This window comes from Cibotium barometz, chromosome 4, assembly GCF_041138505.1.
Source record: "Cibotium barometz isolate CiBa-2024 chromosome 4, ASM4113850v1, whole genome shotgun sequence".
NCBI lineage: Eukaryota > Viridiplantae > Streptophyta > Polypodiopsida > Cyatheales > Cibotiaceae > Cibotium > Cibotium barometz.
The window spans coordinates 23,282,531-23,306,770 of record NC_141049.1 but is presented as its reverse complement, the minus strand read 5'-3'; the positions used below and the strand labels follow the sequence as shown (position 1 = coordinate 23,306,770).

Below are 24,240 nucleotides of genomic sequence, written 5' to 3'. Positions count from 1 at the left end.
CCACGAGCTGCGTTAAAGCTCCGTGTGGGAGCTACTATGTGTGGGGGGGCGAACAGCAGCCCCCTACCTCACGTAGCGCTGTTGTGCAAGGAGGGGCTTGCCTTGGAAAGGCGAAGAGTCTTAGCGTTGATGCCCAACTTGAGATGCTGGAAGAATACGTTGGCTAGCCCAGACCCGTTGTGCTGAAATGCGACGTTTGAGTGGGGGGAGGCGTGAACAAAAGCTGAAATGCGTGAACAAAATGGCTTGCGCTAGCTTGCGTTGAAGCCGACCTGCGTAGCCAATGGCGGCGGCCAGCCAGGGGCAGCGGGCGGCCAGCCATCAGCAGCCACCAACGAGAGAAGAAGAAGAAAAGAAAAAAAATTTAAAAAAAATATTTTTTTAAATATATATTTCATTATTCATTTTTAATGAAATTAAAAATGAACTAAATTCAAACAAATCCTCTCTCTCGGATGGGGAGGAGGGATAATCCCTGCAAGGGATAATCCCGGCAAGGCACAGTCTCGCGATCATTTTTATTTTTGTTATGAAGACTCTAGGAGCGTAGCCTCGCCAGATTTCAATTTCCACTTTTGCGAACGTCGGATTGCTAGAGTTAAAGTTTTTGTTCGGACAAATTTGTGTTTGTTTTGTAGTGATAAACAAATGTGTTCTTCTGTAGACACACCTTCTCTGTAGTGTCACCACTCAGGTCTAGTCCGGAGTGACTTGGTCCTAGTTCGAAGTGAATTGAGGGTAGCACATGTGGTGATCACACATTTGGTTCAGAGAGACTAAATTTAAGCTGAGCATAGACTTAGTATTGCCATCAAAGTCACGTAGTTTGGCTATAGTGTAAATCTAAAACTGCGGTGTGTTTTACTTGGGCTAAGAGGACCGGCAATGGCATCAGTTGTGCCCAAATTAGACGAAGTGCTTATCACGAGAAATCAAGGTAAGCCTAATTGAGCCGTAGTGCTCATAACCCTTCACAATCTTTTAACAGTTGCTAGAAGATTGTGATAAACTTTGGCAAATGAGAACCATGTACAAGCGTAGTCTTGATGTGGTTATGCCTTGTGTCCAAACAAGTTGCTTACTGTTTGTAGCAACAAGAGAGCCTTGGCCCGTAGAGGCAAGCTGGCCCTTGTTGGTAGTAACAAAATAGTGTCACTACCTTGGCCTAGAGAGTAGTGACTAGTTTGATTTAGTCACGTAGATTGCCTTGTAAAAGTAATCCCTAAGGTGTGTATTACTTGGGATAAAGGGGCTAGCAGTGCTACTAGCAGTACTCAATTGAATGGTTTATCTAGGAGTACTAATCTGAGGGATTAGCATACGCCTAGATAATAATAGCAGATTTAGGATTGATTTGTAGAAATCAAAGGTAAATCTGAAGGGATATAGTCTTGAGATGTAATGCTCAATGCCCTTATAGAAGTTGATCGACGAAGAGAACTGTTCTTAAACTTACTAGCATGGTTTTCTCTTCTTTTTATTGCCATGCGTCGACATCCCATTGCTCGAGAGTTTGTGGTGATCTTTCGAGGGGGGAAAGAGCCTTTTTATATGTTACATCAATTGGTTTGGTGGTAATTTGATGGTATGGGACATCAAATTCTCACGGAATCGATTGTAGTCTTGGTGGAATGGGACGCCAAGGCTTGTGCATGTAACTTGACTCTTTGGCAGGTCTGTATGTACACTTGTCTGTAGTGATAAAGTGTGCAAGATAAAATTTGAACTTTGAAAATTACCAAATATAGCCATAAGTTGGGATAAAACCCAGTTACAGAGTTCGGAGAAGCTCTAGGTAGCAAGACCATGATGGTGTACTAGTGCTAACAGAGTGATTTAGTCTCGGAGTGATCTAAATCTAGAGGTTAGCAGTAAGACTAGTTTGGTTGGACAGTTTCATGCATGGGGGACGCCCTATAGCATTTTGCAAGCGTAGTCTTGCCTATGTTCAACATAAGTGTGCGATTGTGAGCACATTTTAGTTGCTACCATATGAATTTGGGAAATATATTACTTTCCTACATAAGCAATTGTAATATTGCATGACAGGCTATTTTGCTTACAAAGTTCATGTGCGTGTAAACCCTATAAGTCGTATGACCCCTGGGGAATGAGTGGAGCATTTCTAGGATTTAATAAGGTTTTACATAGAATAGTGAGTAGCATCTCACTCCAAACGAGCCTGGTTGTTGTTAGTATCGGATCCGACATATGTAGTGTACATAAACTCGGGCTAAGTTAGGATAGGAGGCTAAGCCGGAGAGCTTAGTGGTAAATCCTACTGTATCTGGTGAGTTTTGACTTAATCGGAGTGTTAAGAAGTAAACTCAAAGTCTGGGGCTGAACTGGAGTGTTCGGAGGCAGACATATCTTTTGTTAAATCGGAGAATTTAGCAACAGACGAGCTTGGGGTGAACCATGGTACCCAGGAAAAAAGCTCTTCACACTAAAATAGTGCACAATAATTTTAGGGTGATAAAAATCCATCGCAGGAATTTTTTATAACTTTCCATAGATGATAGATGAAGACCATGTACTTTACAGAGTTAAAGTACATAGGTGGTGACTTCGGCGCCACATTTTTTGTAGGACGTCACCAGTGGTGTGGCTAGGTCAGTCGAGACTCCACAAGACCTATGCACTAGTTTTTAAGTTGACCTCTATGATAAGGACGTCCAAAAATTCGTGTTGTAATACCAGAGATTGTACTGCAATGTGCAATGGAGGGGTCAATTTGTGTAGTCACTTCTTAGCTGCAAGTGACTTAAGCATCTTGTTATAGATGGTTGTATATGGTACTCTCACTCGGGGGAGGTACGCCATTGGGTACAGAGTTACTCACAGACTAGTATGGAGCTATAGTGGGTACGTAGTTACTCACTACTAATACATAGCTGCTAATAAAATTAAGATCCTCGAGTGAAAAATACTCTAGATCAACATTTTAAATTACCAAACCACAATCCATGAGTATCGAGGTACTCATAAATATGTTGACGTTGCTCATATCGAGGGACCGATTTGTTCGATGGTATGGAATAAGCAAGGAGAGTGGAGTAACTTAAAAGTTACACATCACTAGTCCTAGTGAGTTGTCAACGTCATCCGTAGTTTGATGATCCCGTCTACCTATCAGACAACATTCAATTTGCAAGCCCTGGCATTTAATCCGTAGTGATTATGAGTTTGGTGTGAGATATGGTTATGAAGTTCTTACAAGAGTACTCGTTTATTTGCTTGTCATCGGTTATAGCTTGATAAATTGCCACCTGTGATGGGTAGGTAGCTTTGCCGCTATAATGAGGAGGCAGTAAATAATGTTCTCATAGTTATACTTCATACCAACACCAAACAGGGGTAGGATGAAATTCCTAAGTTCATCATCACGAAGTACTATGATGTTTGCATTTATATTGAATGTATGATGTAATGAGACATTGGGCTTGTGTAATTACCATCAATTATCTAGTAACCTATGGCTTCGCAGCAGCAAGCTCAGTCATTATCTATGGATTGATAATGTGGTTAATAGTAGTTTCAATTTTTTCTTGATAGATGATACAACCCACCCAAATGATTCATAAGTGTGTAACCGCTTATGAAGGGTAATAATATGCAACAATGAAGCACTTTGTTACAAGTGTGAAACCACTGATCTGTTGCAAAGCAGTTTATCAATAGTACCACCATATGTGCGTAGACACTATACCACATCTTCGTTGCAAGATGTTTAAAAGTTTCTTGGAAGGACTCAAGAATATAACATATGATATTAAACACGGTCTAGATTTGTTCTTGGACCTATGACACTAGCGCGTAGTTCGCTTGAGAGTAGAGTTTTTGAGGACAAAAACCTTTCTTGAGGGAAAGGAGAGATATCCTCAAATATCACATAAACTCGAATAGTTGTGTGAGTCCAGACAATACTTGAAGGGATGTGTCTGGTAATAGCAACAAAGAGTTGTAAGTGATTGGATGTAACTCCAGACACTCGTAGTGGTGCAAGAATCTTTATCAAACATCTCCACATACTATATGGTCTACCCGCAGATATAGTATGGCATAAGAGATAGGAAGTTTGATTGTTATATTTGAAGGGAAATTTTCAAAACTTATATTTACTCTGAGTTAGAGTGGAGTTTAACCATCCGTAGATTGATGGTAGTTAGAAACTCAACAAGATTCTAGAGCATATGCTTGTGCAAAGATGTTACTCTAAGAGAGAAAGTATCTCTCAGCTTTGGAACTAATCCTTGTGATGCATGATTAGATTGGCTCTAGTTTATTTCTCCTATGGCCGTAGAGCTTTCCAAGGAGAAGTTTTAACAAGTTGGTGATACAACATGGTAGCATAGTCTACAAATATCTAGTAGCATAGTCTAAGAACTTGCGCTACTAGAGTGCTCTCCAGTACATTAGCTTCTATGCTAATGACATGATGCAAAATCAAGGCATGAAATTTGCCTTGGGGTTTTGGTTGAAATACCAAATCACGGCTTGCGTGAGTACTACTAGACATTTGCTTACCAATGACTTTCCCAGTATGTCGGATTGCCCGTCGACGATCGAGCTCGACCGGACACGTGGGAGAAATATGCTAATTACTCCATCGACGACGACGGGTACTTACTCTACAAGGGTAGAATATGTGTACCAACTATTGGTGACTTTCGGGCCCAAATTCTTAAAGAAAGTCATGATAGTCCAAGTGCGGGTCATCCTGGGATTCAGAAGACCTATGCACTAGTAAAAAGACAGTTTTATTGGCCTAGTTTGTTTAAGGACGTCCAGACTTATGTGCTGAAATGCAATAAGTGCCAAGTCAATAAACATGAACGTCTTAAGGTTGGAGGACTACTCCATCCGCTGGAGATTCCTCAAGGGAAATGGAAAAGCATTTCCATGGATTTCATTACCGGTTTACCCAAGACGAGTCGAGGGAATGACTCGGTGTGGGTGGTAGTGGACAGGTTAACTAAAATGGCAAAGTTTATCGCCACGAAGAAAACTGTTAAAACACCAGAGTTGGCAAAACTCTTTATTGAACATCTCTACAAGCTATATGGCCTGCCCGCAGATATAGTGTCGGATAGAGATAGAAAGTTCAACATTCATTTTTGGAGGGAAGTCTTCAAAAAGTTGGATCCTACTCTGAGTATGAGTACGGCAGATCATCCAGAGTCTGATGGTCAAACTGAAAGAGAACCAAATTCTAGAGGATATGTTGCATTCTTATGTTAGTAAGAAGCAATCTAATTGGAAAGAGTACTTGCCCTTATTGGAGTTTGCCTATAACAGCTCCAAATACTCAGCGACTGGATTTACACCATTCATGTTAATGTATGGATTCCAGCCGAGATCTCCGATGGTTGTAGGCCTAGAAAAGGAGAAGATTCAATCTGTCAAGGATTTCCTTGAAGATATGAATGATATGCTCAGAGCCGCACGTGAGAGCATTCGTAGCGCTGAGGATCGCGCTAAAACTTATGCGGATAAAGGACAAAGAGAGGTGACCTTTGCAGAAGGTGACTTTGTATTCCTCAAGGTTCCTGCGCAGTTAGAAACCATGAAAATGAGAAAGTGTGATAAACTTTCTCTGAGATATTGTGGTCCTTTTAAAATCCTTAAGAAGATTGGGGACATAGCATATAAACTTGAGTTACCGGAGAGTTCTCAAGTCCATCCTGTCTTCCATGTCAGTAAACTGAAGAAATCAGTTCATGGGTTAGAGAACAGCAGTTTCTCCAGAGATTTTGGTGGACTTGATAGAGCCACCAAAGATACCACATGAACCTGAAAAGATTCTACAGTATCGTGATAGACAAACCCGACATAAAGTGTACCAGGAGGTACTTGTTACATGGACAGATAGGGATGAGGAGGTAGCTACTTGGGAACGCCGTAGTGCAATTTCCAAAAGGTTTCCCCAGTTTGTTTTTGAGGACGAAAACTCCTCTTAAGGGGGGGTAATGTCACGTAGGCTGTAATGCCTGTGATGACCGACGACGACAGACCGGATGGCCATGTCCGGGGTTCAGTGGGAGAGGATGCCCATGCGGAGTCATGGGCAGCCAGGCTAGTGTGGACGGCAGGCCACACACTATATAGCTTGGGGGATGAGGGGAAATCCTCATTCTTCCTCTATGGCTGGGTGGTGAGACAGAGGCCGTCCCCTCCTGTGGTAACGCCCGTAATAAGCGGCGTTACGGATATTTAACAGATTGCTTTCTTTGACATGTTTTTAAAAAAAAATTCAAAACAACCGTGCTAATGTTTGCTCGGGCTCAACCACCAAGCCCACAGTCTCGGCCGCACAACAGAAACCCCACCAGCAAGAACCAGCCAACATGTAGCCCAGCCAAAGCGACCAAACCACACCACAAAGTGTGGACACCACACCACACAAAGGCATATCATGGGAGAGTCTCGAACTTGGGCCAACAAAGCAAGGGCTTTAAGCCCTTCCAATTAGCTAAGAACTTCGTGTTCTACTATCACTCCGTAAGTTGCGTATTTGTTCGTTTCCAATTCACTCTCCCCCAGTTGGTTTGTAATATTTCTCTCTTCTTTTCTTTTGGGGCACGAAAGGAAAATTATTTCCCTTCCCTCATCACAACTTCGCAATTGACTCATATTCACTTAGTACCGCTCGTGTTTCAGATCGCTTCTACTCCTGTGTGGTTAATAGAAGTGGCTTGGTAACATCGTTTCATCATCCAAGATTCGAGTCAACACACTAGTCGGCAAATTGTGGGCTATCTTACCGTTGTTTGTTTAAAGGTGAGCCAAAGTTTTTTAGATCGTCTTCTACTGAACGGTAATTGATCTCACAACTAGACCTCCTGAGGGGAGCCCATTGGGTTTACTTTGTTGACATGTTGACTTTATTACACATTGGGTTACTTTGTTGACATGTTGACTTTATTACACAGAAAAGCGATCCTGTGCTATACTACGATGATCATTTGCCAATTGGGGCACACAAAAGCCCACGTGTAATGAGAGGCGACCACAATGATTATATATGGCATTTTGGTATCTCAGCGATCCACCTTGACCACTATAGCGTTCGCTCGCTTAGATGATGAAGGTGTTGATACACCACGATAATGATGGCAATGATGAAGTCCTAGCTTCTGTTTTATAAAAAGTTTATAACTTCAAAAAAATAAAATGAACCAAAATTCTTGTGTAAATTGTATAAACAATGTACAATCTATAATGTACTACAAAAATATTTAAAAATAGAAAATTCAATCCAAGCACTAATTAATAATAATTTAATTTAATTAGTTGAAAAATGATGAAAATTTAGATATTTCACACAAAAAACATTATATTTAATTGCTAAGCCACTTGTATAGTCACAAGCATGTACTTTCTAGTTTCTATAAAGTAAATACTTATAACTTCAAAAAATAAAACTAAAAAATAGTTTTTTTAAACAAAAAAAGTTTATAATTTTTAAAAATAAAACTCCCTCCTTGACATTCCCCATAGAGTTCTCCAAATGATTTATATGAATGAAACGATACTTCATGGTAAAGAACGCATAGATGATCATTATATACCTTCCATATACCTTATGATAAGTGAATCACCTTTGATGTTAAGTTGTGTGATCCCAAGGTCCTTGCACTTCCTCAATGCATGAATCAAATTGTGAGAAAGTGAAAGAGTCTCATGTCTATTTAGGGCCAAGGCCAAGAACAAAGTGAAAGAGTCTCATGTCTATTTGGGGCCAAGGCCAAGAACAAAGTGAAAGAGTCTCATGCCTATTTCGGGCCAAGGCCAAGCATAAAGTGTATACAAGGGCTAGGAGATAGGGTGGCCATACCCATGGACACTTTTCTAGTGTGAGAGGGGGGTCATGTGTATAAGTGACAAGGGGAAATAATGGTGTAACTAATCACTAGCTAATGACACTTATAGCTTGCTAATCCTAGCTAGGATGGCTTCTCCTCCATGAGTGCTACCATGCAAACTCCGGTCAATGAGTGTTCTACTCTCTTTCAATGGTATCAACAAAATGCTTTGGTCCTTTTTCTTGCTAGGTTTTGTGTAGGGAAACCCTAATTTCTCTCTCAAAACCTATGAACCCTAATCTCGTGCATCTTTTTCTCAAGTTTCTTTAAGATCCATACTCTAGTCTTCTTAAGCAAAATGCCCCTTGATTTGAGCTTTATTTTATCAATTTTCTTAATTTTTTCAAATCTAAATCTTTTTTCTTGACCTAAATGGAAGGGGGCAGTTCACTGTGGGTTGCGTGGCGACTGTGCACAACCAAAAAAGTATTAGGAGTTGTGAACCTCTACCACACTTTGACACACATTCAATAGTATCTCCTTCTCTCTCCAAACCCTAAAACGAAGGCAGCAAAGTCTACATCAATAGGCAGACGAAAATCTAAAGAAGCAGAACTGGCAGCAATTTGGTGGAGCTTCCATGCTCATGGAACTTCCTACATCAGATGATGATCGGGTACCTCCACAAAGAAATCCAAGTCTATCTTCTAAGTCTACAAAAAAAGGTGCTTCTTCGAAATCTATGAAAAAAACAAGGGAAGTAGAAGACGTGGAAGAGGGAACTGAAAAAGAAGATGAGACTGAAGACCACTACATGGTCACACATGCAACTTGTCTGCATGCTAGAACTCCTATAGGATAGTCTAAACAGAGTAAAGGTAATTGTTATCCATTTTTAAAGTAATCTTGCATTATGAGTGGCAAGCACAAGCTCTGTGTGTACATTATAGGTGAAACGATCCACTCCTTTGCCACCTATTCTCTTGTGTAGACTTGTGCCTAACCCCGTACAAGAAACTGACAAGGGAGTTCTACACAAATGGCCAATACAGGTTCATTTTCTCTATCTCCTCATCCCGTAATCTTGTTAGAGAAGTATAGCAGAATGATGTTAGTAGATGGGATGACATATGGCGAATGAAAAATGAGGAGTCTGAGAATGTGATCAAAGACATAGAGTGGGCATTCTTGTCTAAGAATATGTTTTATGTGTGGGACGAAAATCATCACATTATGGCATGGATGGAGGAGATTAGCAAATGTGAGTCATCTTAACATGCTAGCTCTTTAAACACGGTGTTAAGTTTTATAAAATAGCAACTAGGTTTACATTGAATGTAGCATTCAAGAATGTTGTATCAAGACATCCATGTGTTGACACTATCCTTATTGAATTTAATGAGAATAGTGAGGGGGAGGTCCTCACACAGTCATAGCTTGATTAAATAGGCCAGGGGGAATGTACACATTGTGAGAATATTTGTCTTAAATCTATTTGACTTAGGATGGTCTAAGTGCAGTATGTTTTATCTTTCGTCATAACTCATAATAATTTGTTTGCCATAGGATGAATGAATTGGGCTATATTTAGTCATCTCTTGTAGACAAAGTGTGCCTTATTAGGGCGCTCAGATTAGCAAATAAAGAAACAATTATGAAGCACACAATAGTGATGAACAAGGCATGTATGGAGAAGCATGCCTCAATGCAAAAAAGAGTCGCCCATCTTGGTACAACTATGAACTTTCAGAACTATCCTAAATAGTATTCCAGGTATAATCTCCTATCTTCTAACATTTGTAATATATGATTAACATCTATATATTCTCATACTAATGTAGTAACCTGTGAAATATAAGATGAGAGATTGACCCTCTTGTAGATACCTTGCCTAGAAAGGAGTTTGAAGACAAATGGAGAATTGCATTTTATAAAGATAAGAGAAAGTGAAGGCATGCTACTAGACGGTTAGCCGTGATTGCAAACATTGGACAAGGAGATGGTTAAACACTAGACAAGGAGATGGTTAAACACTAGACAAGGAGATGGTTTCTTTGAGTAATAAAACCTATGCTCTTCCATCTCAGTCTTTTTGGTAAGCAACGACATATTTTGGTTTTAATGTTGCGGTTTGATTTTGGTGTTGTGTGTTACATTGACTAGTGCAAGTAAACTGATTTTGGTGTTGTGTGTTACACTGACTAGTGCAAGTAAATTGGGATGATAAACCAGATTGTTTGACAGAGGATAGGTTGTATAGTTTGGCATCTAGAACATTGCCAAATGACCAAAAAACTATAATTTTAGATATCTTGATTGTTGATGGAGATTCGCTGAGGCTGAAGGACTTACAAATCCCAAAGAGTAAGTAATAATTACCTCCCCTATTTTCTTGATATATACAAAGCATTGTATCTTGTATTAATAACAATTTCAATGGCAACGTAGCAAATGAAATCTTATTTAGAGATAGCTAAAATATGACACGAGATTGGAGCACGAGGTGTGGTAGTTCTTACAGAAATTACAAATTAGTATGAAATATAATTTCTAGATACATTTCAAGAGAACCTCACCAATCTCAAGAGACTGTATTTTGGGAAGCTGTTTGAGGAAATGGCGGGGTCCCTGAAAAATAAGGTGTGGTCCTACTGTCATCAAAGCTTACTAAGAATGTTGTATATAGGTGCGTAACAATCTATTGTATTCTTATATTCGTAATTTGAACGAAAATAATCACATGTAGATGGATTCGTAAGTGTCATGCTTGCCGAGAAATATATTGCAGTTTGGCTAGCCATCATAAATGAGTGGCGAGATCTAGGACATGAGAATACAATGTATACACAGCAACAACTTCGAGAACTTTGGGATGCAAGGGTATACAAGACATGTCCACTATTCCTTGACTTTCCAAATGGAAAATTTTTCGAGAGCGAGAAGAAGATGTACACTAGGGCTTGTAAATTAAAGCAATCTAAGAGGGCATATACTACATATCTACTCGTACTAGCAATTCGATATTTCAGTGAATTTTTAATATTATATCTTATATCTTTTTTAATTGTGATTTATATTATGAAGACTCGAATTCTACGTGACCAATCACATCTTAAGGGCAAAGGGCAAAGGGCTTATGGGAAGATCAAGAGGTTGATGAAGATGAAGAGGATGATGATGATGATGATGATGATGATGAAGTGGCAAAAGTGCCAAAGAAGGATACCATAAATGAAGAGGGAGAAGCAAATGTAGGAGGGGAAGAAGATGACTCTGATTTCTCTGCATCAGAGTATGATGAAAGCGTTTACAAGGATAACACTCAGCCCATCGAGACAACCCCATATATTGACAAAGTGGATCATGCTGGAACACAAGTAGGGCACTCTTTTACTCGTGATTGATTAGTTTTATTATTAAATAGTTGGGATACTAACGTAGATGATTTAGTTATGGATTCAAAGATGCTTGGCAAGAGGTGAGGGATTTTATTATTAAATAGTTGGAATACTAACCTCATACTAGCCTAGATGAATTAGTTATGTGTCCAGATAAGCTTGGTAAGAGGTGAAGCGCCTAATGTACCATTTTGACATAATAATTTGCCAGGAATGATTTGATTAAATAGTAATGGCAATGTGATGTATATGTGTAGTGAATGTACTTACAAAATGTATGCATTGTAGGAGTGTCTCATCATACGCCCTCTACAGTAGTCCTCGGTGTTTCGAGCATGTTGCAACATCAAAGTGCTAGTTCCTCTACTGTTATAGAAATCTCAGTGCACAGGTGTACTAATCAACTGTGCATCACATGCATAATGATAGTAAACTTGTGTCTTTTATATCGCGGAATGATAATTAATGTATAACTCCTCTCAACATGGTGTAGCAGCAAGACATAATTTTGTGAAGGTGAGAGCATTTGTTCGGGATCCTTTCAAGATACGCCGTGCAATTCAGAACAACCAGGAGTGTCCAAAGGAGCTAGCACATCTTTTTGATATGTTACAAAGCGTGAAAGAGGCAAACCAGACCTTTAATATTAAAACTGTCAATATAAGAATAGGATGTGATTGTATTGTAGTAGTGAGGTTGTTTACATGAGGTTCCATTTATGGCTACCCCAATGACATTATCCTATCATAGAATCTCTATACATGTGAGTTATCAAGAGGAAATTTTTAACATTAATTCCTTAAGTGTTATCGTGTTTACGTTGGGTACAAATTCTCATGTTTTGTGTCTATGTCACGTAGATGGAGACAAGCCTTTATTGCTCAAGATTTGTGAGACCATCCTAGAGACGACAATGGCTTCCTTATTGTCATTGGTACTATGTATCAAGTGACAACCATGATAGGGAAGGGCGAGCAATATGGCTTTGTATTAGACACCCTATTGAATGTGTAGTGCACAATGCAGGTTGGAAAGGCGTTTGAACAAGAAGTGAGCAACACATGATTCTCATAAAAGGTTGCCATTGAACATCACTTTCTATTATAATAAATCTTCTCATACTCTTGTGCAGACACATACCCTCGGTGATGCTACGTAGCTTCATGAGCATAGTTGGAATAAACCATGCACAACCTTTCTCGCCTGATGATATGATTGATCCTTGCACCACGATGCACTAGGGAAGATGCACACATGGGATAGCATGGCGAGATATGGTATAAACATATAAGTACTCCAAATTATGGGTATTGCATATTATATGGATTTTAGAGAAATGTTTTCTTTTACAGGTGGATGTCAACGTGGATACGACTTTTGGGATAGCCTGTTAAAGTAACATGTAAAAGAAGAGGGCAAGTGATTGTAGAGCTGTATGCAAGATGTGGAGATTATGCTATGGTAGCGTACAAATTAGGCCTGAACATTATTTGTATTGATCCCTGAAGAGGACATTGTGGAGGGTGTCTTGATGAAGATGTCATTGTAGTAGTGCAATGAATATATTTGTTTATAAATATTCAAGTGATTAGGTTTAACAATTGTTTATGATTATGTCATGAACTTATTTTACATATGAATAAAGAGAAAGAGGGCGAGAGCAATACGCATGTTGGGGTTTTACAATGAGATATAACTGACAGTTTCAACAATGTTTATGCTCAACATGTCATATATAAACTAATCAAGAATTACCATTTTTTGTATTGTGTAGATGAATAAGGTAGTGTTAAGTTTGTGGAATCAAAGGATCTGTATGGGTGAAATGAAGTTAAGTGTACTATGTTAAGAAATGCATAAGTTTGTGGCCTCACATGAACATAAGGAGGGAGAAGAGAGAGAAAACATGAAAAGCAAGGGAGATGCAAGAGGTAACAACATGGACAAGAAAAAGACACATGAAGAGAGAGAGGATGCTATCTTCCTTATAATGTATGAGCTTCAATCCAAAGACTATAAGATTGATCAGAAGGAAGATACAAAATGAGTTAAAAAGAGAGAGACAGTGATAGACTACTAATGAAATAGATGAGGGGAGAGGGTTAACGGAGACAAGGAGGAGGGAGGAAGGGAGATTGAGTAGCAGAAGGCGGAGAGAGACGGAGACAAGAGATAACCACCATACAAGAGATGGTAGGAGAGAGAGAGAGAGAGAGAGAGAGAGAGAGAGAGAGAGAGAGAGAGAGAGAGAGAGAGAGAGAGAGAGAGAGAGAGAAGCAATGGAGAGATGTGAGATGGTTGGAGAGAGAGAGAGGAGAGAAAGAGGAGAGTGATGTGAGATGGTAGAAGAGAGATATGAGGGTGGGAGAGGGCAAGAGAAAGAGATGGTAGGAGAGAGAGAAAAAAAGAGTGAAGGGAGAGAGAGAAGCAACAAAGAGATGTGAGATGGTTGGAGAGAGAGAGGAGAGGAGAGGAAGAGAAGAGAGTGATGTGAGACTGTTGGAGAGAGAGAGAGAGAGAGAGAGAGAGAGAGAGAGAGAGAGGAAAGGGAGAGAAGAGAATGTGCTAGAGGGATAGAGAGATGTAAGATGGTTGGAGAGAGAGAAGAGAGGGAAAGAAGAGTGTAATAGAAGAGAGAGGGAAGAGAGGAAAAGATAGGGGGGAGAGACAGAGAGAGGGTAGCCAAGAAAAGCTTCCTGCATTGAGCTCCCTCGCTGACCATCCCCAAGAGGTGCCAAAACCTTAGATTGATTTGATTTCTCTAATGTCCATGTTCCCACATTAGTTAATGAGGGGAACCATCAACAAGGACCATACTATCATTATTCATGTTCCAACAATGTTCCCACATTAATTAATGAGGGGAACCATTAAGGCCCATGTTCCCACATTAATTAATGAGGGAAACCACTAAGGACCATACTATCATTCTCTTTTATCATTGTTGTATTAATTAAATGGGCCGCTTAACGTGACCCATTTAATTAATCCCCTCGCCTTGATCTTAAATTTAAATCTTAGTTGGCCCCAACTTAGTCTCCTAGCGATTGCAATTGCAGCACCTTGACTATGATATAGCAAGCACTCTACCCCGCTGCTAGAGAGAGAGAGAGAGAGAGAGAGAGAGAGAGAGAGAATTGGACCTCCAGACACTCCCTCCTCCCCTCATCTCGCAACCGTCTGTGTGCGAGGCTCTCCTAACCAGGGCAAGGGGTAGAAGTGATGTTGGCAACATAGGCACCGGTGTGCGAAAAAAAACAAAAACCCGGGTACAATGTAATTCCACCTTCAAAATTAAAATATAAAGGTATAAATACCTGCAAATTTTGAAAGGTTATAGAACAAGAACCTTCAAATCTCTCAGATTTGTAGGTGAAGGTTTGGTAAGTTTTGGGAAAATAATTTTTTACAGGCACCTCTTTTCTCATAAAGATACATTTACTGCATAGACAATATAAATAAATATATATATATATACTCACATGTTTTTGGATTTTTATTTGTTTAAAAAACGCAGCAATGTTCCCTCTCCGAGTGCTATGCTCCAGTTTCGAAGAAAGAAAAACCCATCATGTACCTTGCGGGTGATTCTCGACTGTCTTCAAAGAGGTGCAGTTTCTTTACTACAAGAGAGTTTATTTCTAGCACTTTCTCCTCCAGGGAAGGCCTTTCCCTACACTGTCAAGGACTGGGATCGTCCATGGGGGATCAGAGCCGTCGAATAGTCCTCCCTCATAAACAAGCAAATCTAGCAGTTCTGAGATTTCTGAGGCAATTCTGCCAAAGTAAGTTGTCTCCATCATTCTGAGTTCTGTAGAGTTGTCAGTTCCACATGCTCTCGCGTGACACTATCGCCAGGAGAATGCTCACGTGTCAGCCACAGCATCGCTCTTTGACTCCCCCCATCCTTGATGCCCGGTAGAGGATGCTGTCCACCGGTCATGAATGGTCTCCTGGTGCCCTTTCCCTACACCGTCCAGGTGCAGTGATGGAATTTGAGGCACAGCAATTCTCGCCCGTGCCAGCCGCCACCCCTTCTCCTCACAATTACAGTTTCCTTGAATCTGATTGGAGAATCGCGTGGAGATATGCCAGCTTGCAGAATGCTCAGTTTTCCAAGTAGAACCAGTACGCTATTCTGTGCTGCGATTGGCCGAAAACGAGGGATGACGGTCCAAGTAAAGCCCGAATTGTGAGTGATTTGATATGAATGGTAATTTGATACTTTTACATGGTAAAGCTAAGCACTAAGAAAATAATTAGTGTTTCCTGCTTAGATCTCTTCAAAACTTCATCAGATGAATGGAGATTTTTTTCCCTCATAACATGTAAAACGAACTAATGATTTCCATTAAAGCTTACCCTTAGGGTAAAGCAACCATAGTTCACTTGGCATTACAATGATAACTGCATTTTAATACAGCACTGGGAGCCATATGATCGTGTACTCTGACTTCTCTTTGTATCATTGCTCCTTTTAGTTAGCATCAAAGAGATGGCACTATTCTGACATCTTTTCATTTGCACTGCCATGCCATCTTCATGTATATTAGCATGTGTGCAGGTTTTAAGCATAGAAACTTGGTCCATTTTCTCTATACCTTGGCTTGTCTGCTGTTCTGCTGTGTGTGTGGAGGGTGTGGGTGGCTGGAAATTTCCAATTTTCTTACTCCTCTTGCTTTACTGCTTTTTTGCTTTTCTGCTGCTTGCTAATTGGAAAATGTAATCTACACACCAAGGGTTTGGGAGTGCGTGTACGACGATCGAATCCCCTGACACAAACATGTCCTGAAAACCAACAAAAATAAACTCTAGGTTCATTCCATATGTTGTTTTGAAAGGAGGAACAAAAACAAATTCCAAACTGACATACGCATGCATGCACACATTTAATGTTAATAAAAAGAAGTATGGGACTTGCCCCACAAGAAACAGTTTTTTATCTCGGGCGTCGTTAAACCTATGCACAATCAGGAAAACATGTTAGGAATTTTCAAAGTATATATATATTTGTAGTGCCAATGTAGTTTCCAAATGAGAGGGGGAACTTGAAAACGATGTTGGCTATGAGGCACCTCTGAAAATATTAGTTACAGATGTGCCAAAATATACAAAACGCCGTAGTAGTTTCCAGATATCAGAGCGAGAAACTTGAAAAGGCTGTAGGCTGCTCTCATGGTCCGCAAAAACCTACAAAATAATGCATGCCGACATTCAATAAATGTGAGCATCAATACGAGCAATAGATCTTGTATCAGTAGAACATAAGGGAGCACTTAATGATGCTCTCACAGTCGGCAAACAGGAAAAAACGTGGACTACAAAATTATTGAAAGAAAAGAGTTAATGTAATATATAACACTCATGGGATCAAGGATTCAGTATGTGCTCATTGTAACAAAACTTGTTGCAAAGGCATGCTATGATTAAATGCAAACTTCTGTACCGTGTTTTGGGACAAGGTGGGTACAAGTAAACTAATCCCCATGGTTGTGTTTACTAATCAAATTCTCTTGGATGATTGGTCCTCTTGGGTCATGGACAATCGGGGAAAGCCGGGAGATATTAAGAAAAGGGAGAGACCCCTTGGCTCACTAACAATGCTTTGAGAAAATGAAGGTGAGATGAATAGGGGAGAAGGCAAAAAGAGAAACAAGGAAGGGTGGATTCAGCAAGGCCGGAGCAGAAGCTACAAGTAACAAGAGCTAACACCATGAAGCTAAAATGAGAAGAGGACAACAAGAAAGGTGAAGATAAACTAGACAAAGAAGGGAAAGCATTGGGGTGATATGCAAGATCATACACAAGAAACATTGTTGCATTCTGTATGTGTACTGAACCCCATGATCCTTACTGTATTTTGCATGCCGAACAAAATGTGCAGTGTGTATGGAATGCAAAAGCTTTCATAAAAACTTTTGATGCCAAGTTTTTCCTGGACCTTACTGGGTGGCCCCTATGCCCTATCCGTAAAGCCTGTATGCCGGTATGCATCTTCCATGCCCCAATTCTTTCAATTACAACATACTTAATTTTTTTTTCCTTTTAATTGGGAAAAAAACAATGTAACATAGCGTAACTTATCCTGAGCAGTACTTTCCGTATGTGTACTCACACCATATGTATGTAACCACCTTGGAAAGAAAAGCAGCAACCATGTAACAGAGCTGGTTATTATTGATATAATTGTCTATGAGCCTCTAATAATGAGGTTAATGGTTTATTCATGCTAAAGTCTCTGTGATGCGTGCCCCATCTTGGATAAGTATATTATAACACTATTACTAACAACTTTGTTTCTCTGCATAGGCTCTAAGAATTGATTCTGAGCACTGAATTGAGGTTTACATTGGTTACTACATGCCTAGTCTTGAGACACATACTCCAATATCATGCTAATTACGGATGCAAAAAAAATCATTATTACGATAAAGTGTGTTATTCTTGATGAACAGATGACGAAGGCAGAACACTTACCTCTCGGAAAGATTTCTACATGAGAATTTATCTACAAAGTAGTAGAGAACTGAAGTTGCTGAAGTTGCAGTAGCAAGTCATTACGACAATAGAAATCATACCTCATTGACTTGAAAGTAAGTTCCGTTTAGTGGGAAGCTCCCCTGCATTGCGGTTCTACATGGAATCTATTTGCACAACATGGATTAGAGTCTTGAACCATCAGCACATGAAACATTTTACATGCATTAGCATAACCATGTAAATGGTGTAGGGGTGCACTTCCTCCCCCCATGGTCTCTATCTTGTGCGTGTGTGTGTTTGCACACCATGTAAATGGTGTAGGGGTGCGTGGTATATGTGGTGTGCACACACACACACATACGCACTTCCTCCCCCCCCATGGTCTCTATCTTGTGTCTTTTCCTACATGTACAAATCAAACAATAATTGACAAAAAAAGAAATTCATTTAAATGTCTTACTAATAAAGTTCCTGAGACAGTCTCATCAGCATTGGCACCAGAAGATGTGTGTGAATCTTCTCTAAAAAGCTCATTGATTTCTTGTGGAGACTCGGGAGTTTCGCCTGCATTTACAAATTAAGATTTGAAATACATGATAGGCATCATCATTAACAATAATCATGGGCATTTTAAACAAGTGAGAAACAGAAGTGATTGAGCAATTTTGTCAATGGAAACGTGAGCCCATCCGCTGCAAACATCATTCACTCGTGCTTGCCTCGCAAGAAAATACATGCATGTCAGTGGAGAGGTGATTCGTCACTTAAGATAGGAACAAAAATAAGAAGCCATTACAGCATCTGATGCTTTACTTGATGTCTGGCCCTGCTACGAACCGAATCTGCCAAGCCAGTTCTAAAGAGGTTTCACGGGAACAAGCTCCCCCATCTTGGATTTCTCTTAATAGGAGTGATCTAAACAAGTTTTCCTTGGTTTTCCCTCAAGTAACTGCGATCTAAACATACAAGGAGATTGAATGTCATAAAGAGAGGAAGAATGAACCTGGGCTCCAAATTGCAAGTAGATATGAATACGGATCGTCCTTTTCTCGGGCATCAACCTGTTCACAGAGGTATTGTTGGATATGATGATGATTAATGTTGGATAAAATGCTTAAAACCATGATATTCAAGATTGATTTTTTCTTTTACCTTCTCTAGTAATGGGTGAGTATCGGGAAGCTCATACCTGCAAAATATCCAAGTCTCTAATTTGGCATAATACAAAAGCTAACACAGATGAATCACAGGATAGTAAAGCAGAAATTAAACAAATCTTTTGTGAAATTAGATATAAACTTCCATCAACTTACACATAGTGAACAGTCCGGAGTCGACTGACATTCTTCAATTTTGGGGCCGGAATGTGTGGCCCTTCTGGCAATGGAATAATGGCATTTGGTGCTTCTTGGATTGCCTTAGGTGTTGCAACAATAGTCGACTCATATGAAGAAAGCCTTTCAGGAGGAGTATCGTCAATTGTCTGGTAGCCAGAACACAGCCCTGATGGTGTTGCAAAGAGTCCACCATTAGCACCAAATTGCTCTCCCTCCCTGTGAGAACAAGAGCGTTCTGGTGTAGAATATATATGTGAAGCGTCAACCCCAGCATGCGTTGAAGAAGACTGAGAATCAAAACTTTTGATGTCTTCTTCATAAGTGCATCCATTCGTAGATATGCATGGTGGTTTTGAGAAGTTTCCAGCTGTTAACAAGTCATCTGTAAAGTCATAAAAATCCTTATAGATATAAGGGAAATCCTCGAGATCCATGATCTCCTGTTCATGTGTTGTTTCGGGTGATGCCGGCTCTTCAATATAGAATGTATGATCGTTTGAAAAAGAATTTATTGTACTGCAATCTATTTCTGAAATAAGGGGGTATTTTGTGAGATTGTCTTCTACATATTCCACCAAAGTTGCTCCCACTACATCCATGCGTGGATCAGTAAGGGCATTAACAGGTGCAGCTGAACATATCCTGTTGTGTTGGTTGTCATCTGGCCCAGTCAAAAGAAGTTTTGCACTGTCATAGTATGTCAAAGGGTTAGTCCAAGATGATTTTAATATTTGAATGATTAAACTTCATAAATAGAAACGTAATGTATTTTTTGAAGGTTACTCCAAATATAGTGTGAGCGCACACAACATGCGTGTGTGCGCACACACACACACACACACACACACACACATGCACATGTGCATGCACAAGCACCCATGCACACACACGCATGCATGTACGTGCAGGGACATTAGTCCTGCTTTGATTTTGAAGGCCAGGTAGTTCTCAAACCTTGCATAGGCACTTGCAAAATGCTTGCATTCCGTTCGCATAGGACAAGCGTTGCAATTTGGTTTACTCTTTGTGCAAAAAACCTATACTCAACCGAAGAAATTGATGACACCTTGTTAGCATAAGACAAAACTCAAACTCTAAAGTTTAAGGAGGGGGGATGTGGGAAGGGGGGGATGGAGAGAGAGAGAGAGGTCATTAACGTTTGCTAAAAGACCCAATGTGTCTATGAGACCAAACGTGTTACAGATGTTTTATGTGTAAACATAAACATGGAAACATAAAAAAGCCAAAGAAAATAGGCATGCGTACTATGTGGGACCCATATGTACAATAAGTGGTGAGGCCAGTGAAACCAGTTTGGCTCATCATGTGTCATCTTCCTCTATGAGGAGGCAATGTTCACTTTTTTGGTGCATGGCCACCCTATGTTGCTGGGGTATATCCTTGATGTGGAGCTCATGAGAGGATGGCATGGATATGGAAGGGCGGGGACATCTGGCTCTTTGAAGGGGCTGTGCACGATCCTTGATAATTCCACATGTATGAGGAGCTAGTGGTGTCTTGGGTCGCAGTGCAGTCACCTAGCATGCTTGGGTCTTGTTCAAGGTCTCTTTGTATCCATTAATCACCTGGGGGGCACCAAAGAAGTCTGATGGATGTCTGAGTGGTATCCTGCTGTATGTGAAGATACTCTCAACTAGCCAATGGCAATCCTCATGGCATGGGACATATGACTGTGAAGGTTTCTGTGCCTTCCAATGAATCAGTGGTCCTCATAAAGTGCTCTCCATAGATCTGAAGCTTTGTGGACAGCTCAGCCTGGGATATCCATGTTGGGCCTGTGTGAAGCCGGGCATGTAATCAGATGGACAAATGGATGGGCTTGGATTGGCTACTGGATATGGTTTGGATTACCATATATCACTTGGCTTGGATTAGCCCAAATGGCCTGGATTGGCCACTGGATATGGCTTGGATTAACCATATGGCATGGATTGGCCAAGGCTGGCTTGGATTAGCAAATGAGCTCAGACGAGGGACCACGTTTTCGCACCTAGTTCCTAGGAGCAATGAAGATACAAGCTGTTTGAGAATGGGGTGTCCAATACACATTGTGCAGTTGCATTGGCATCCATGATTGCTTGGAATGGCATGGTACATGTGTCTGTAGGTATCCAGGTTTCTCAATGAAACCATCCTTCGTGAGTCTCACAAAGTGCTCTCACAGAGTGCTTTGTGTAAAACTGTAGCTCTAACGGAGTCAGGCATGTCGGGCTCATGTCAAGGTGAGCTAGGTCAAGATGGATGATGTGGTTGATCTCTTTCAAGGAGAGATTCAATAAGGGTGATTCTAGACTTTATTCAAATGGGGGGAGAGAGGGAGAGAGGGAGAGAGGGGGGGGGAGAGAGAGAGGGGGGGGGAGAGAGAGAGAGAGAGTAATATTTACGTCTCCAAAAGACCCCTAAGGTCTAAGAGACCATGAGTGATACAATGATACCATGGGTATACCCACAGAGAGAGAGAGAGAGAGAGAGAGAGAGAGAGAGAGAGAGAGAGAGAGAGACCTTTCCAAAAGTTATCAGTTGATAGTGAAACTCATACCTGCAGAATGGCCACATCAAACACATACAACATAAGATTAGAGTCAACTCTCTTAGCGTTATGAGAGTCATTATACATTAACCAATAATGAAGGTTGTCATCCTGTCCTAAGGTGAATCCATGGAAGCTAATTTAATAATTTGAAAAATGATAATCTTATTCAATGACAAGAAAGAGTATAGGGTATGGTACAGTGTCTTCTGGTCAAGCGTACAAAGGCGGGGCCACAGGTACTTCTGAATTGTCTCTTGGATCGGATACCTGAAAATCACGAGACCACAAGTATATAATGAAAGTGGATCGGCCACCCTTCCCATGGTAACTATCCTCTTCATTTTTTAACAAACATCAAAAGTTCATATAAAAGAGCAAGAATTTTCACACTTTCGACACAATTGAGTGGATATAGAAGGTGGTGCACAAGTTGAAGCAGCTTGATGCCCAGACCATGGTATGGTTTATGATCACGTGGTGCAAGTTATAGCTAGAAGAATAGATGCTTGAAGGTGTTCGTCAACATCATAGGGGTGGATATGGATAAGGGTTTATGAAGACAAGGTGACGTATGCATAGTCTAGCTCTTCCATTGAGTTACCTGACTTTCAAATTTAACCTTTTTATGGCTTTCTTGACTTCGTCCAGTGTGTCAAGAATGCCCTCACTCTTACACAAAAAAGGCTGTTATACATTTTTAATAACAAGAGGCACTACCCAACTACAAAGCCATTGTGTTTATGTACAAGGTACACCAATAAGGGTCATCATAGGTGGGTTCGATGGACAACATGCCTAAGAGAAAGGTGCAGTCTATGGATGACCCAAAGCACAAGGTTGGTATTTCAAGGGCTCCGTCTAGTCAACACTTCATGTGGAGGGCAAATAAGTCATTTACTGCTATCAACACCTATGTTTTTTTAGGGCACAAACTTGAGAGATTTCGGTTGAAGCTGGTCATGCAAGCATAACCGACTTTAAAAAAAAAAAAGTTACTTTATTAGACATAAAAGGGAATCATCCTCAAAAGCGAAGTACAAAACAGCTCTCATGTGACGCAACAAAGTGCATCCCTCAATAGAGAAGTAGAAAGAAAAGAGGGGGAGCTCCCTCTCCAATTAATTGCTCTCGGAGGGACTCTGAAACGGGAGCGAAGGAGGGAGAATTCACACTAGGGCCTGTAAAAAACTTATTGTGGGCAATTAATGAGAACCCAAAAACAACATGCTGAGCTTACTAAAAGTCCATTTTCCCTCATGCCAACACATTGATGTCATGGACCATAAATGAGGAAGAAATGCAAGTGTCACCTAGTCACTTGCCTAGATTTAAAAGCAAGCCTCGGCAGACATCAGGCTTGAGCATCCTAGAAGAAGTCCCCTTGGGTGGTATGAATCTGATCGTTGAACCTGAGGGCTATCTCTTGTGGTTAGTTGTAGAGAAGCTTCAAGCAAACCCTACATTAAAAGCGGCAATTCCTTTCCAGCACTTCCGTGAGGAATGTAGGAAGCCCTCTCCTAGGGAATCATTAATATTGTCATGAAAACCATATACAAGCAGTCGACCAGCTCTCAACAAGTCAACCAGCAGTAGTTCACATGCAAGAAGGTCTCCGATCACTAGAGGATCTCTCCCACAAAAATCGGCCAGCACTTATGCTCTTCCAGATGCCCTGGCCAGCAGCTTTTCAGGGCTGTAAACAGTCAGCCAGCAGCAGAGAAAGCCTCAGAAGAAGTCGACCAGCTTTCTCTTCACACTTGGTTGAAAACTGTCATAGTAGATGGCGGTAGAAGACTCCAGAACTGGTGGATTTTCTCTCCCATGCACCAGAAAAGCATGCGCCTGCCCCAAACTCGAGTTCTCTCCAGTAATAGAGCCTCTTCTGCCAATAATAGCTCAGGCATGTGCTTTTTGGGTCCAGAAGGGGGCGCCTACATGCAAATGGTTCAAATCAGGTCCAGTGCCCACCTTTTGGCTGCCACATGCATTAAAATAGTCCTACCCAGTGTGAATGACTTATAAGTTGTCTGGTCACTTATAAGTGAGTGTGGACCTGCACCCATAATTATTAGTATGTGAAATCATAAAGTTGTAAATTGGGTTTTTAGGGACACTTACCAGCTACAAAACACATGTAGACCACCTGTCAGTCCCAAACAAGTGTGCACACACGTCCACAGGGTGCCCAGGCGTCCCCGGCCCCATGGACAACAAAGGCAGTAATCTCAGGCATTGCCCAGGCAAACAAGACAAGTCATCCATATATAAAATCAAAGTCATGCACACACATGAGTGCAGCTAGACTGGAAGAAACACCCATCTGCTCAGTTGTATTAGGTAAAGTGTTCAGGGCTTCATGATCCTTCCAGAATCTTCCGGAACATAAATACAAAAGATCACCAAGATAGCTAGTCCTGGGAAATCACATCATGTCAGACTCGATGAGCCATACATGTATACCATGTTAGGCTCCACAAACCTCCATATGCCACACATGAATAGTAGAAAACAGAAGCAATGAGGAATTTTGTGACAGCGGCCATCTTCAAGCTTCATTGATCCTCAAGTGCTCCATGCTTTGCTGAATTCTGCACTCTCTCTTAATGCTCACCATCTCTAGGCTTTGGTCGAGTTGATAGTCCCAGCAGCTATGGCTATGGAGTCTT

At 40.7% G+C, this 24,240-nt stretch overlaps 1 protein-coding gene across 2 annotated transcripts in view; it reads right to left on the bottom strand.

The window, feature by feature from the left end:
• Window positions 1-15,532: 15,532 nt before the first annotated feature.
• Window positions 15,533-24,240, bottom strand: part of LOC147639052 (transcriptional activator DEMETER-like) — a 32,252-nt gene continuing 23,544 nt past the window's right edge. For both annotated transcript variants that reach the window (XM_086786871.1, XM_086786876.1), the window contains exons 9-19: window positions 21,773-21,841; window positions 21,544-21,580; window positions 19,975-20,057; window positions 18,997-19,707; window positions 18,836-18,872; window positions 18,687-18,744; window positions 18,144-18,247; window positions 17,782-17,847; window positions 16,279-16,393; window positions 16,125-16,163; window positions 15,533-15,991 (exon numbers count right to left, since the gene is read on the bottom strand). In XM_086786871.1, the coding sequence (XP_086642997.1) occupies window positions 15,870-15,991; window positions 16,125-16,163; window positions 16,279-16,393; window positions 17,782-17,847; window positions 18,144-18,247; window positions 18,687-18,744; window positions 18,836-18,872; window positions 18,997-19,707; window positions 19,975-20,057; window positions 21,544-21,580; window positions 21,773-21,841 (1,441 nt within the window). In that variant the 3' untranslated portion in view covers window positions 15,533-15,869. The remainder of the gene's footprint in view (window positions 15,992-16,124; window positions 16,164-16,278; window positions 16,394-17,781; window positions 17,848-18,143; window positions 18,248-18,686; window positions 18,745-18,835; window positions 18,873-18,996; window positions 19,708-19,974; window positions 20,058-21,543; window positions 21,581-21,772; window positions 21,842-24,240) is intronic.